The sequence below is a fragment of the Geotrypetes seraphini genome, chromosome 11 (genome assembly GCF_902459505.1).
Source record: "Geotrypetes seraphini chromosome 11, aGeoSer1.1, whole genome shotgun sequence".
NCBI classification, from domain to species: Eukaryota; Metazoa; Chordata; class Amphibia; order Gymnophiona; family Dermophiidae; genus Geotrypetes; species Geotrypetes seraphini.
Window position 1 is genome coordinate 74,865,958 of NC_047094.1, and position 14,823 is coordinate 74,880,780.

The following is a 14,823-nucleotide window of genomic DNA, read 5'->3' on the forward strand; positions in this document are numbered from 1 at the left end:
ATCAGTGTGTTCATTAACTCCAGATCCCACATTGACCCTTAAACGATCATTGAATGTTCCACAATCTCATAAAGGTTCTTCTACACCAGTGGTCTCAAACTCAAACCCTTTGCAGGGCCACATTTTGGATTTGTAGGTACTTGGAGGGCCACAGAAAAGAAAAAATAGTTAATGTCTTATTAAAGAAATGACAATTGTGCATGAGGTAAAACTCTTTATAGTTTATAAATATTTCCTTTAACTGTTAAAGGAAACATTTATAAACTATAAATAGTTTTACCTCATTAAAAATTGTAATTTCTTTAATAAGACACTAACTATTTTTTCTGTGTTAAAGTTTAACATCTTTCCTTTCTCAAAACTGACACATTTCAATTACTATATTGAAAATAAAATCATTTTCCCTATCTTTGTTGTCTGGTGACTTTATTTTTCTGTGCTTTTAACTATGTTTCCAGGGCCTTCTTGTCTATTTTACTGGTTTTCTCTTCGTCTTCACTTTCTGCCTTGCATCCTTCTTTGGCATTAACTTAATATTCAATTTTTCTATTTTCTGCTTTCTTATCAAAATCTACTTTTCCATGTCTTACCTTCCCTCCCTATTTCCATGGTCTGACATCTCTCTCCTTCCCCACCAGTGTAACATTTCTCTTTCCCTTCCTCCTTTCTGCCCCATGCAGTCCATCTCCCTTCCCTTCCTCCTTTCTGGCTCCCCTCCCAGTCCAACATTTCTCCCTCCTTTCCACCAGTCCAACATTTTTTTTCTCTCTTCCTCCTGCATGCTTCTCCTCTGGTCCTCCTTCCCTCCTCCAACTAACATCTCTCTCTCCCTCCCTCCCTTCATGAATCTAACTTTTTACTCTCTGCCCTCTCTCCCTTCCCCAGTGTAACATTTCTCCTTCCCTCCTTTCCTTCCTCCTCATTCATCTTGCCCAATCCATGAGTCCAACACTTTCTGCCTCCTGTCCACTTTCTCTCTCTGTCCTTGCCTCTTCCCTCGAGTGGCATCTCTCTTTCCCACCCCCAAACCCAACATGCTTTCTCCCCATGCACCATCTCACCCTCCCCTCCAGTGAATAGCATCTTTCTTTTCCCTCCCTTTCTGCCTGGTCCAGCAGCACCTCTTCTCTCTTCCTTTTACCTACCCCCTGTCCAGCAGTATCCCTTCTCCCTTCCCTCCTCCCCCTGTCCAGCAATGGCTTTCCTTTCTATAGCCTAGTGGTAGCTCACTGTGTACTTTTAATTTGGTCACACACTGCCGCTAGCATTAGTTTAGCTTTAGCCGTGGTTTCATCAGGCAGCCTCAGGGTTTTTGCTAGGCCAGCCCGCCTCGCATCATCGAAGTGGGCTGGCCTAGCAAAGGCCCCGCGGTTGCCTGATGAAACCGCGGCTAAAGCTAAACTACAGTTAGCGGCAGCTGTGTGACTAAGTTGAAATCACACTGGGCTGCCGCTGCTGGTTCGGGGGTGAGAAGAAGAAGTGTCCCGGCAGCATATCTCCGGCAGAAGGCAGGAAGTCAGCTGAAGCCGGTGATCAGGGCAAAAGGCAGAAGTTAGAAGTCAGCTGATGCCGGTGATCAGCGGCAGAAGGCAGGAAGAGAATCCATGGAGAAGGCAGGACATCAGCTGATGCTGGCACTGGTGATTGGCAGCAGAAGGCACTTTTGAAATCACATACAGACCATGGGCTGCAAAATAGTACCTAGAGGGCCGCGAGTTTGAGACCGCTGTTCTATGCATAATATGCAGTGTTGCCCTTTATATAATATAATAGCTTCCCTGTGGAGTTAGAGGTTAGTAATTGAAGCTATAGATCAGGGTTCTCAAAGTCCCTCCTTGAGGGCCACAATCCAGTCGGGTTTTCAGGATTTCCCCAATGAATATGCATGAGATCTATGTGCATGCACTGCTTTCAATGCATATTAATTGGGGAAATCCTGAAAACCCGACAGGATTGCGGCCCTCAAGTAGGGACTTTGAGATCCCTGCTATAGATAGATATTTGTAGGTTTCCCGTTTACCAGTGAGGAGTTGATGCATATTCATTAGAGATATTTGAAAACCTGACCTGTTTACGGCCCCAAACCTGGGACATCTCTGACCTAAGATCACACTGAATAATGAGTTACAAGTACGTAAAATCCCTAGGAAGCTTCAAAAATACTAAGCTCCATAGAATCCAACTCATTTTCTGATCAATGGGATATACAGTACTGTAATTCAAGGCTGAAAAATGAGTAGTTAGGGACTTGCTACTACTGCAATGACACTAAGAAGCTTCTATATGGAGCAATGGCTGATAACTTTGATGCAGCATAAAGTGACTAAACCTGAGATCCTAATTTAGAATGCCACGGATCCTACATTGTAGGAGATACTTCTCCAATTCAATCTTACAAAACAAGATCTTTAAAAGACTCAGTTAATCTTCAATAAGTTAGTGTAACAGGAAGTTCAGAGTATATGTTGCTTCTCTGGCAGGAGATAAGGAGAGCTGAATGGGATCTCTGATAGCCATACTATCTTTCTGGCACAGTTGCCAGCTAAAGGTGGGGCCTAGAGGCCTATCCTTAATCTAACAACTCCAGTGTCAGTGGCAACCAGGCAGCTAATTTATGCTGCTGTTCTCACAGAAAACAAGAGGTGCAGAAACAAGGAGATAGGGAAACAAGCAAAGAGATTGAGAAAGCACAAGAACGATAGAAAAGCAATAGACGTGAGAAGGGGAGAGAGAGAAAAATATTAGAATGAAATGTGAGAAAGACACAAACCCACAGGGGGAGAGAAATACAGAGAGGGAATGAGCATTAGAAAAAAAAGGTTTAATAAAGGGCCCCTTTTAGAAAGCCACGGTTAATGCACTGAAGCCCATAGGAATTGAATGGGCTTCGATGCTTTTACCGTGGCAGCATTGCTACTCCGGCTTTGTAAAAGGGGATCAAAGATAGGGTTTCTATAAGCTCCAGAAAAAGGAGGATGTATGGAGACATTCAAGCCAACTATTCGCCTACCCCTCCCTTAAACTCTGCCACTCTAAAAGATTCCTCGACAAAACCCTCGCCTTCCAAGCCACTAAGCTAAACCCATGGTTATCCCAAATGGCCCTCAAGGCCCCCAACTACCTCGGCTTTAGAAAACTACTCAAAACCCGCCTCTTCCAAGACCAGGATCCCAACGCCCCTTCTATCTAACACCCACTCTCCCCTCTACATCCTTCCCTCACCCCCCCCCCCCTGGCAACTTTGATCAATTTGTTATTGAACCGCTCATAACCCCGCTCAACTGCTGTAAACCACTTGTAACCTTGTTTAATTGATGTGAACCGCCTAGAACTCTTCCGGGTATGGCGGGATACAAAAATAAAGTTATTATTATTATTATTATTATTATTACTTCCATTGCTTTCAATGGAAGTAAATCCAATTATCTCAATCTGTCCTCCTTTTTCTGGATATCCACTTATAGTAATACACTATTAATGATTACTCACAAATTCAAGCCAACACGTTTTTTTATAAGAACCTCAGAACACCACTCCAGGCTCCATACAGTCATAGCCTTAAGCTTAACGTATAGGTTCGTCACAGGTTCAGAATAAATTTTCTTTGTAACTATCCAATTTTATAATTTATAATTTAATTTTGAAGTGCAAAGTGCAATACTGTAATTCTCATTTTCTTAAAAATTCTACAAGCACTTAGCTTTTAATGTGGTCTTAACCATCGGGATATTCATGCCGCCAATATGTTTCGCCGAAGCTTTTTCAAGGCGTTATCCCAAGTTTACTTAACCTGCCAGCTTAAGAGAAGGAGTACCTATAACCTTTAAGAAAATGAGAATTATTGCACATTGCACTCTGCACTATAAAATTGGATAGTTAAAGAAAATTTATTCTGAACCTGTGACGAACCTATACGTTAAGCTTAAGGCTATGACTGTATGGAGCCTGGAGTGGTGTTCTGAGGTTCTTATAAAAACCGTGTTGGCTTGAATTTGTGAGTAATCATTAATAGTTTATCACTATAAGTGTATATCAAGGATTGCTTCGAGCTAAAGTATAAAGTGTGCCACATGGTGACCCTACCCAAAGAGCAGTGCCAAAGAGAGCAAAGGAGAGAGAGGGATTGTTTAGATTGTAAGCTCTTTCGATCAGGGACTGTTTTCTTCTTCTTTGTGACTCTATGCAGCATCGTGTTCGTCTGGTAGCACTATAGAAATAATTAATAATAGTGCTAATAGGGAGACCATATGTTTAGAAATCTCCCTGTCCTAGTTTTTCCTTCCACTCAGCATGGGCAAAATAACAGCAGTGTGAACAGGAGAACTGGGAGAACTGGATGGACCAGACGGCCTTATCTGGCTGTAAATTACTATGCTGCAGAGGTCCGAATGTAACTCGAATGCAGCGCACTGGGCAGCTGCCTTTTAGTATCAAGGTGTCTGCATTGTGATGGATTTGATGAGAGTTACAATGTTTGCTCTCGGTAATCTTGAGCTGCAAGTGCCGGAGGGTCTGCCATTGCAGGTTTTCTCTAGCCAAACCTCTTGAAAACACACCCATGGGCTTTATTTGCTCAGTAAGCTAGACGGATATGAAACGTTAAAACGGTATTTGGCATATGGAGCAGAGGGAGAGTGATTGATGAGTAATTTTTCCCTGGATTCTTAAACTCTCTCTTCTCGGGCCAGGTTTAAGGATTGGGCAAAAGAAAAGGCACAAACCAACCCCCCCCCCCCCCCCCATAGGCTGGTTACAGTTTTGATGCAGTTCCCGCAGCTTCAAGAAGGGGAAGAGAAAACCAATGCTAGCAAACATAGTGCTGTGGGAGTTTTTGCCCAGTTTGTAGATATTAGTTTATTGTTTCTGTTCTCCTGTGGAATTTCTCTCCTCTCAAAGGTGCAGGGAAGGGCAGAAAAGGCACCCTGTCAGAACTGAGCCAGTGTTCTGACCTTGGATGGGGGAGAAGGAGGATTTGTTTGATCTTTAAATCTGGCACTTTGGGTTTTATGTAGTAAAGATTTGTTTTCAAAGGCACAGAATAGGTGAATGTTTTCTAAGGTGAAGCTGGTTGACCTTTTTTTTTTTTTTTAATATATATCAGATTTTGAATCAGAGGTGAGAAGGTTCAATGGGGACTTGATCCTTCCTTTAAGGAATCTAGATGCATGGGGGACTCACCTGGACTTCCTTGGTGTGGAAAGCCACGATCAGGACCAGGAGAATTCCGGTGGACAGGCTGATGGTGCATTTCACCATGAAGTAATAGATGAACCACTGGAAAACATTTAAAAATGGAGAAGAATGGGTCATTACTGAAGAAAGCAAATAAGCGCTCCAAGAGCAAGAACCGAAAACATCCCAGACTGTAGGGAACCCTCTGAAAGTTCCAGATTAGAGAATGACACATTCCTGTAAACTCTGATTTAACTGCACAAGCCTCGAATGAATTTAAAGTGTTTGAGGCTTGTGCAGATGAGGATGGAGCTTGCAGGAATGAAGCAGGGACCAGAAAAGAACTTGCGGGGACGGGACAGGAAAATGAGTTCTCGTGGGGAAGAGGAAAAATTTGGCCCTGTGTCATTCTCTAATCCATATTAATCTGAAAAACATGATCCATTTGGGGAGTTCTCCCATGCTTTGCAAAGGGAAAGGGACTGAGACCTCTATATCTCCTTTTTGTAGTTTTATAACCACATTCAAAGCGGTTTATATTCAGGTACTTCAGGCATTTTTCCCTATCTGTCTCAGTGAGCTTACAATCTCTCTAATACACCTGGGGCAGTGGAGGATTAAGTGACTTGCCCAGGGTCACAAGGAGCAGCACAGGGTTTGAACCTACAACTTCACGGTGCTGAGGCTATAGCTCTTACCACTATGCCACATTCTCCTCCTTGGAGTAGGGCTTGGACTTCTGATTTCACTACAAAGATAAAAAAAAAACAAACCAATACTATAATGGCAGTGGCAGATCTGATGATAAGCGGTAAAGCTGCACTCCCCCCTCCCTTCTTAATTTACTTAATTTTTGTTTATTAAAGATGCTTACGATTGATGTATCCCACGCCCTCTTAATTTATCTTCATCTTTTATCAATTAAAAATTTTTTCCCAATCCTTTCCCTTCGTTTCTTTCTGCTTGTCAAAGCAGCTCCTGATTGGCGAGGCCCGACTTTAGTGCAGGAAGAGGCGGTCGGAGCATACCGCAAGTGATTTCCTGCACTCGCCTGCGCTCCAGCTACTCTCTTCTGCCTCTCCAGCTACCCTCTCCTGTCTCCCCCGCTAAAAACCGTATTCACGGTTTTTCAAGATTTGTGGGGGGTTCCTGGAATGGAACCCCCGCAAATATCGGGGAAGTACTGTACTCGTAAATTGATTTATTTATTTTTTTCAGTCACAGCTCCTTCACTTTGGAATGCAAAGCCCCAAGACCTCTGGCAAGAGTCTTCCCTGACAAGATTCAAATTCAACTACAAACATTTCTATTCGAGGAAGCATTCAATACGTGAGACTTAACTCTTCATATGAGGAAGATCAACCATTTTCCCCTTACTCCTTCCTGTTTCTATTTATTTATTTTTGCCAAATGTAACATTATATCCCCTCTCCTTCCTCCTAATGGGGTTGTGTATTGTCTACAACCTCATTTAAAAAAATCTTTACAAGAAAAAAAAGTTTTAATTTTAATTCTTTTCTTTTTTGTATAATTTCTCTTATTGTAAACCATTTAGATATCTTTGAAGGACGGTATATCAAGAAACTATTAAATCTGAAACTTGCTGCCATGCTGAATAGGAGAGGCAGCAGAGGTACTTTTAGCAAGCTGTTCTCGCTCCCAAAATGTACAGGATGTGAAGCAGGTGGCTTGGCAGAACCAAGTTTTTGTAGCTCTGTGAAACACTGAGTCATTGCAGGAGCAGCTGGTCCCTGCCCCTTCCCTTCCACCCAAGTGTTTATGCTTGATATATGTGTTGCTCAGAAAAATGTGAAACCTAAGCCTTCATGCAGTACTATTGCTTACACCCCAAAATTGTATAATATACTTAAGAGACAGATTGGGTCTAATCACACACAGGGGAAGAAGGGTGTCACAGTGGCATCTAGATAGAGAATGATGGTGGGGCAGGCAGACCTCGGAACAGGGAGCAGCAATAGAGAACAGTTAACTTGAACAGGATTATGTGATGGGACTGGCAAAGAGGTTAATAGAGAAGAGGGACTCTTTTGCAAGTTCCTGCAATCCAAGCTGTCCACGTTACAACTGTTTAACAGCACCTCTTTAGTACCATGGGGCCTATTTTGTGGAATTGGTTCCTCCTAAGACTCAAGACCCTTCTTTTCACCAAGGCCTATAGCCCCTGATTAACATTTTCACATCTCGTCTGTATTGGAACTGATGGATGTTAGCACTGGTTCTGCCCTTCTTACCCCTTTTATATTTTTCTTGTACTGTCTCTTGTTTTTAATTATGGGCCCCTTTTACGAAGCCGTGGTAGCAATTCCTGTGTGGCAAATGCACTGAAGCCCATAGGAATTGAATGGATTTTGGTGCATTTGCTGCAGAGGGAATCAGTGACGTAGCAAGGGTAGGAGGCGCCCAGGGTGGTGGTGGCCCACATGTCCTCCTCTCTACCTTCACTCCTTCCCTGCCCCAATGACACACTCACGTCCTCCCTCCACCCCTATACCTCTTTAAATCTTCACCAGCTTGAACAGTTTCTCTGGCTTGCTGCTCACGCAAACGCTGGCTTTCCCTCTGACATCACTTCCTGGCCCTATGGCCCAGAAGTGATTTCGAAGGAGAGCCAGGCCAGTGTGAGCAACAGGCTAGAAACGTTTCTCGCACTGGTGAAGGTTTAAAGCATGGGGGGAGGGGTGGAGAGGTGCTGATGCCCCCACCAAGAGGGTGCCCAGGGTGATCTGTCCCCCGCCCCTCCTTACTAAGCCACTTGGGAGAATTGCTACTGTGGTTTAGTAAAAGGGGCCAACTAAGCATCCCACCAGCCCACAAACTCCAAATGGAAACTGCCCGGAGACAATCATTCTCTCACAATATGGCAAAACTGTGGAACCAGCTCCCCCCAGACATTCGAGCTGTAGATAGCCTACTATCTTTCCAGCAGTAAAAGCCACATTGTTCTCGAACCAATGCATACCTATCTTGAGACCCCAATGACCAGACTTTGATAGTATAAACAAAAACTGGAAATCAGAATGTCGATCCTAACCCTTGACTCAAATATATGGAGACAGTACCCAATCCCGACACCTCAACACATTATGATTGAATCAGTATAGTACATTATTCCACCAACATATTAAGAATAAGCTTCCTAGCCACTCAAACAGCAAAACTAGACAACCAAATCTCCAATCTACTGATAACGACCCTAGACTACAAGATATTCAGAAAAGAAATCCCTGAAAAAGTCTTAACACTACAAGTTCCTTCCTTCTTCCCACCAACTTTCCGACTCCCAGAAACTACCTGATCTACTCTGTACCAGAGTTCTTCCTTTGTAACCCTCCTTCTATAACTCTTTTGTAATCCGCCTTAAACCGCAAGGTAATGGTAGAATAGAAATATCTAATGTAATGTATATCCTGCATCTAATTCCTTAGTATAATGTGAATATACCCTGTCCTGTGCCAAAACAATGTAAATGTACCCTTACTCATATGCCTAGTCCAATACCAAAATAATGTGTATATACCCTAAATTGTCTGTCTTGAAAACATTGTGAACGTATAGCTGTAACCCCGTTCTGGGATCCTGGGGAGGATGGGCTAGAAATCTGAATAAATGTATGTTTTAATTATGTATTTTATACTATTTTTCATATTTCTTTCATAATCTGCTTTGATAGGATTCTCAAAAGCGATAAATCAAATAATTGATAAACTTGGAAAGAGGGACACTAAGGTGTGTTAGCGGTTTAACGCGTGTATGCTTTGTTTTGCTTTGGAGCAGAGGGCGCTAAACCACCAGCCGTGCTAGCCGCTACCGCCTCCTCTTGAGCGGGTGGTAGTTTTCCGGCTAGCGCAGGGGTTAGCGCGTGATGAAAAATCGCGCGCGCTAAAGCCGCTAACGTGGCTTCGTAAAAGGAGCCCTAAAGTGAAGTCCTGGGACAGAGGGAGGATGGGTGTTGGAGATACAGAGGATAGCAGGGAATGGAGGAATAGCCAAGAGCATAGAGCAGCAGGTTGAAAGCCAGGAGTCGAGGCTTGCGATGATCTTGAGCAAGTCACTCCTCCTTCCACTGCCACAGGTGCAGTTAGGGCTAGATTTACTGATCTACAGCAACATTCCAATGCTCATTATTTCATGTAATTGGGGCCTATTTACTAATAAATCACATTGCAGCATTAACACCGGATAGTAAATGAAGCCATTAGAGTGTGTGCTGTTCTGGGACAGGGAAACACCTACTGTTCTCTGAATGTAATTTGCCTTAAGCTACCAGTTAAATTTAATTGGCACGTTTACTTAGCTTCCTTTCTTTTAAGAATAATGGTTCACAGTTGATTACAAAAGAATAAAATTTAAACATAATTACAACCAAAAAATAAAATAAAGTAATAAGATAAAGCATGCAAAGAAAATAAAATGGCAAGGTTTCAAAAGGAAATGTTTCCTAGCCAAAGAAAAGTCATGAAATATTTATTTTATTTTTATTTTTCCTCTAACTCTACTTTTCACTTTTCTATTACCCTCCAGGTACTTTAGTTAGATTGTGAGCCTTCGGGACAGTAAGGGAATTTTTCAAGTACCTTTCTTATTTCTAATCTTAATGTATATTTTCTGTAAACCGCTTAGAACCTAACGGATGTAGCGGTATATAAGAAATAAATTACATTACATTACATTACATTATGAGCTAAATCTAAATAAACTCAGGTGGGACTGCATGAAGACAAGTAGTGGGACAGAGGGAGGAAGACGTTAGAGGAGCAGAGGGAATTGGGAGGAGGATACAGAGAAGTCTTGAGAGAGAGGAAGGAGGGAGTTAGAAGAGCAAAAGGAATATTTTTATTTTAAAAAATTATGAATCGCTTAAATCTAAGCAATGTAGAAAACATTTACAGCCACAATTTCAAGCACAAATATTCAATCTTCCCCACAAAATTTCCTTAATATAGAATTCTTTAAATCTAAAACAAATAATAACCACAGAGTTGGAGAAAGGCGCCCACAAATAATTGTGTTTTTAACAATTTCTTGAAAGACATACAATCTTTGCATAATCCCATTATACCTGAAATTGAATTCCAGAGATTCTTCCTGGCAATTGAGAAAATAGATAGTCTAGATTTTACATAGCGAATTCCTTTTTTTTTTTTTAAACTAATGAGCAACATCCCTCCCTCAGATCTCAAACATCTTGCAGGTTGATAAATTTCCCACAATCTTTGAAAGCAAGTAGGAGAAGAGGAGTATAATTAAGGTGACCATACATCCCATTTTTAGATCCCCTGTCCCCACACACAACTTTGGGATGCCGAAATGTCCCGTTTTCAGGGACAGCGCCCCGAAGCTGTGTGTGGGGACAATGGGACAGGCGATCGTTTCCTGTCCTTCCCTGCTTTGCAAAAAAAAAAAAAAAAAGCCTCCCTCCAGCGCCTGATTCAACTCCCTCCCCTGCCGCTGCTGCTCTCTTTACCTCCCTGCTGCTGCTGCTAATTGCCGTCCAGAAGCCTTCTTCCCGACGTCAATTCTGACATTGGAGAGGACGTTCTGGCCCAGCCAGGCAGCGATTGGATGGCCTGGAACATCCTCTCTGATGCCAGAATTGATGTTGGGAAGAAGGCTTCTGGGCGGCAATTAGCAGCAACAGCAGGGAGGTAAGGAGAGAGGCTGGCAATCAGCAGTGGTGGCGGACTGGGGAGGGAAAAGGAAGGAGGAAGGCTTTTTTTTGCATGGCAGGGAGGGAAGGAGGTAGGCAGGCAGGCAGGCTTCGGGGTTGGGGGTGGTACAAAGTTTGAAAGGCAATGAGGGGGACATGGGAAGGAAGCACTGGGGGCACTAAGGACATGGGAAGGAAGCACTAGGGGCATTAAGGACATAGGAAGGAAGGAAGGAAGGAAGGAGGGAATAGAAAGGGACAATTGTTGGGCCTGAGTGCAGAAAGAAAGAAATGAAAGAGAGGATGCACAGTCAGAAGGAAACGCAACCAGAGACTCATGAACTCACCAGACAGCAAAGGTAGGAAAAATGATTTTATTTTCAATTTAGTGATCAAAATGTATCAGTTTTGAGAATTTATATCTGCTGTCTATATTTTGCACTATATTTGTCTATTTTTCTACAGTTACTGAGGTGACATTGCATATTTTAAAGTCATCTGCCTTGACATCTTTGAAGCCCCCCCACAAATATAAATGATAATTAACATTTTCTCTGCATATAATGTGCTTTGTAGTTTTTTAAAATTTTATGGTTACCATTATGAATTAATAAGATATTATGTGTACATTAAAAATTAATGGAAGAAAGTGGGGGCAGGATTGGGGGAGGGACTGACAATTAATAGATGTCCCGTTTTGATGAAAAAAAACTAAATGGTCACATTAAGTACAATATTTGATGAACAGGAAGATAAAGAGAAGTCTTGGGATAAACAGAGGAGGGAGTTAGAGGAGCAGAGGAAATTGGGAGGAGGATACAGAGAAGTTTTGGGGCAGAGGAAGGAGAGAGTTAGAAGAGCCACTGTTGGAAACTGGATACCAGGCTTGATGGACCTGCGGTCTGTCCCAGTATAGCAATTCTTATGTTCTTAATATGGATATGGATGAAGACAAGTCTTGGGACAATGGGAAGAAGTAGAGCAGAGGGAATCAGGAGGAGGATATAGAGAAGGCAAGGGAGGAGGGAGTTTGAAGTGTAAAGAGAACAGAGGAGAAAATTAGAAAAGCAAAGGGAATAGGAAGGGGATACAAAGAAGTATTGTTACCGAAAGAAGATAGACATTAGAGGAGAAGACGGAATGAGGAGAAGGAAGGGTTGAAGCTTGTGTGGACCAGAACTCCCTGATGGGGGATATTATTGATATAGAAGTGTGAATTGCAAGATAAATATTAGACCAATTAAGAGTTTGGCTACAGTTTCAGCATGCATTCTGAAAAACGATTGGGCTGTGGGCCAGGATTAGATGCCCTGGAGTTGACCCTTCTCTCTTCGGACATGCAAGGAAGGAGCAGTGGGGTGTCTTTAACTTGTACTAACATGTAGCAATTAATAATGATTGTCTGCAGCTAGGAATGGTTTCTGTTTAAGATTAACACAGATGTATATGGATGAATGCTTTGTTCCCACTCTTGCTTTGGAAGGCAGCATGACTGCTTAGCTGGAATTTATTTTCTTTCCCCAGTGAAAAGGCGTTTGCTCACCGTGGACTCAGTGCCTTGTCTAACCTTCTCATCTTGTACAGAAAGCATCTCAGGTAAAGGGCACTGCAATGCTAGGCAGAGGAAGGTACAAAACTAATAACCTTTAGTTTTTGGTAGGAAAGTTAAGGTGATTGTTGCCTGAAGCATTGTGGAATGTGTAGTTCACTTCACTTATTGGTCCATCCTATGTAAAATCCACACTACAGGGACCAGAATGCATCATGAGGGGAGACATGCTAACAGCATGGCCTAAAGCAGTGATCTTCATGATTAGATACGAAAGAGACATGTACTGTAACTAACTCTGTGTCATAAATGCACAGGAGGCAAGTCTCAATTGAAAGGAAGCTCTGGAATGAGGGGCATTAGGATGAAGGTGAAAAACTAAAGAGTAATCTACAGAAATACCTCTTTATGGAAAGGGTGATAAGTCTGTATAATGGGCTCCCTGTATTTGAATTCAAGAAAGCTTGGGACAAGAGCATAGGATCTCTAAAGTTGATGAAGGGATAGTAGATGGCATGGCTGGGCAGACTAGGAGTCTAGGATGATTCATTGTGGCTGTTTAGGAGCTGCCAGTTCAGCACGGGCCTTTCATCACCACCAATTAAGAGCTGCCATTTCAGCACAGTCATTTTATCGCAGGACAAATTCAACGCAGCCCACACCCCTGATCAGCACTTCATCTCGATTCACCCCCAACCAGACTCCATGTTGATCCAAAGCCCCCATCCCCTAATCAGCACTCCACCTCAATCCAGAATGTGCGCATGGCAATGCCCCCCCTCACCCCTGATCAGCACTCTTCCTTGTGGTGGGAGGAAATGCCCCCCCCCCCCAACTCACCCGATCAGCACTCTACCTCGGTCCACCACTGACCAGCACTCCATGTTGCTCCAAAGTCCCCCCCCCACACCCCTGATCAGCACTCCACCTTGATTTACCCCCTCCCACATCAGTACTTCACCTCAATCCAGCATAGGCTGCACTGAACTTGTCCTGCAATGAAAGGGCCATAGTGAATGGTCCCGCGTTGAAAGGGCCACACTGACAAGGCGGCAATGAAAGGCCCATGCTGAACTGGCAGCTCTTAAACAGGCAAGATGAAGTGTCCCATTCTGGCTGAATGGATAGGTCATATGATCCTTCTCTTCTTTGTTTAAGTAGGAACAATTTTGCCTAAACAACCTCAGTGTGATAGCCAAGGCCATAGCCAATCAAAGTGACCGGTGCCCTGGGCAACAGAAGGGTCATTCTTCAAAGAGACGGCTAGCCTAGTTCCTCAGGTGCATTCAGGGAAATGTGTATTTAAAATGACGTCTTTCTCCTTAGCATTGTCTGCCTCCCTCTTGCTGTCTTCCTCACAAGCACATCCTCTAATCTTCCACTCGGCAGTTGGAAAGGGAAAGGGACTTTCTCCAAGGAGAAGAAGGATGAGTCAGCCAAATATGGGTGATGTCCCATCAGCTCCCATTTGCAGATAAGCTCTCCAATAGCTCAGAATGATTTTTCTTTTTCTCTGAGCATGTGCGGTGCCCAGGGCCCCGTTACAGGTAAGTAACTACACTTGATATATCGCCTTTCTGTGGTTACAATCAAAGCAGTTTACATACAAAGGTACTTATTTTATACCTTGTGCAATGGAGGGTTAAGTGACTTGCCCAGAGAACGAGTAAGCTAGAAATGGGCTGAGGGAAGATGGAGATAGTGTATGGGGCAGCAAGAGGGAGACAGACAACACCAAGGAGAAAGACTTCATTTTAATTACAGAGGTTTCACTGCACTGGCAGAGATTCACTTTGAATGCCTTTGCCATAGTCACTACATCACCTGTAGGACCGTGCAACTAATGCTATAGAAATTAATTTCTCTTCCCCAGCTCATTTTCCCCTCCATGCTCTTTACACGCCTCAATTCCCTCAACTCTTTCTGTCTTCCCAGTCTCTTCCTACCCAGCCTCTTTTCCACTAAAAATTCTCCCTTACCCACCCCAGCCTATCTCAACCTCCACCCACCTCTCCTACTAGTCAGCCTCCATCATTGTGCCCCTGTATCTACTCCTTCAGCGGCTCACTGCTGGCACTGATTTGGAAAGAGAGATTTTATGGCATCTCACAGCTTGTAGGAAGGCATGGACAGGAGTTTGGGCTCTGTGCAGCTCAAAGTCACTGAAAGCTGCGTAGTGCTGGAAGAATATTTGTTCCAGAGGTGAAGGCAGAGCTGCCAAGTTACCCAGTTGAAAAAGGAAGATGTTAAGCTAGTCCTGAGTTTCAGGCAGCCCCATCCTGATATATTCTGGGACCTGCAGCAATGATTTCAGTACTTTTAGGATGTACATTCTAAACCAGGACTAGCAACCAGAATAAAGAGAGAGTTACTATCTCTTGTAACTGGATAAAGCGGCAGTGCTTTGGAGAATGTACTTGAGGAAAGAAGGTAG

General features: G+C 43.2%; 1 protein-coding gene across 2 annotated transcripts in view; it reads right to left on the reverse strand.

The window, feature by feature from the left end:
• Positions 1 to 14,823, reverse strand: part of KCNN4 (potassium calcium-activated channel subfamily N member 4) — a 134,696-nt gene that overhangs the window by 100,074 nt on the left and 19,799 nt on the right. For both annotated transcript variants that reach the window (XR_004536477.1, XM_033914536.1), the window contains exon 2: positions 5,179 to 5,274. Coding sequence is in view for 1 of the 2 variants with exons in the window: in XM_033914536.1 (XP_033770427.1) it covers positions 5,179 to 5,274 (96 nt within the window). In the remaining variant the exon portion in view is untranslated. The remainder of the gene's footprint in view (positions 1 to 5,178; positions 5,275 to 14,823) is intronic.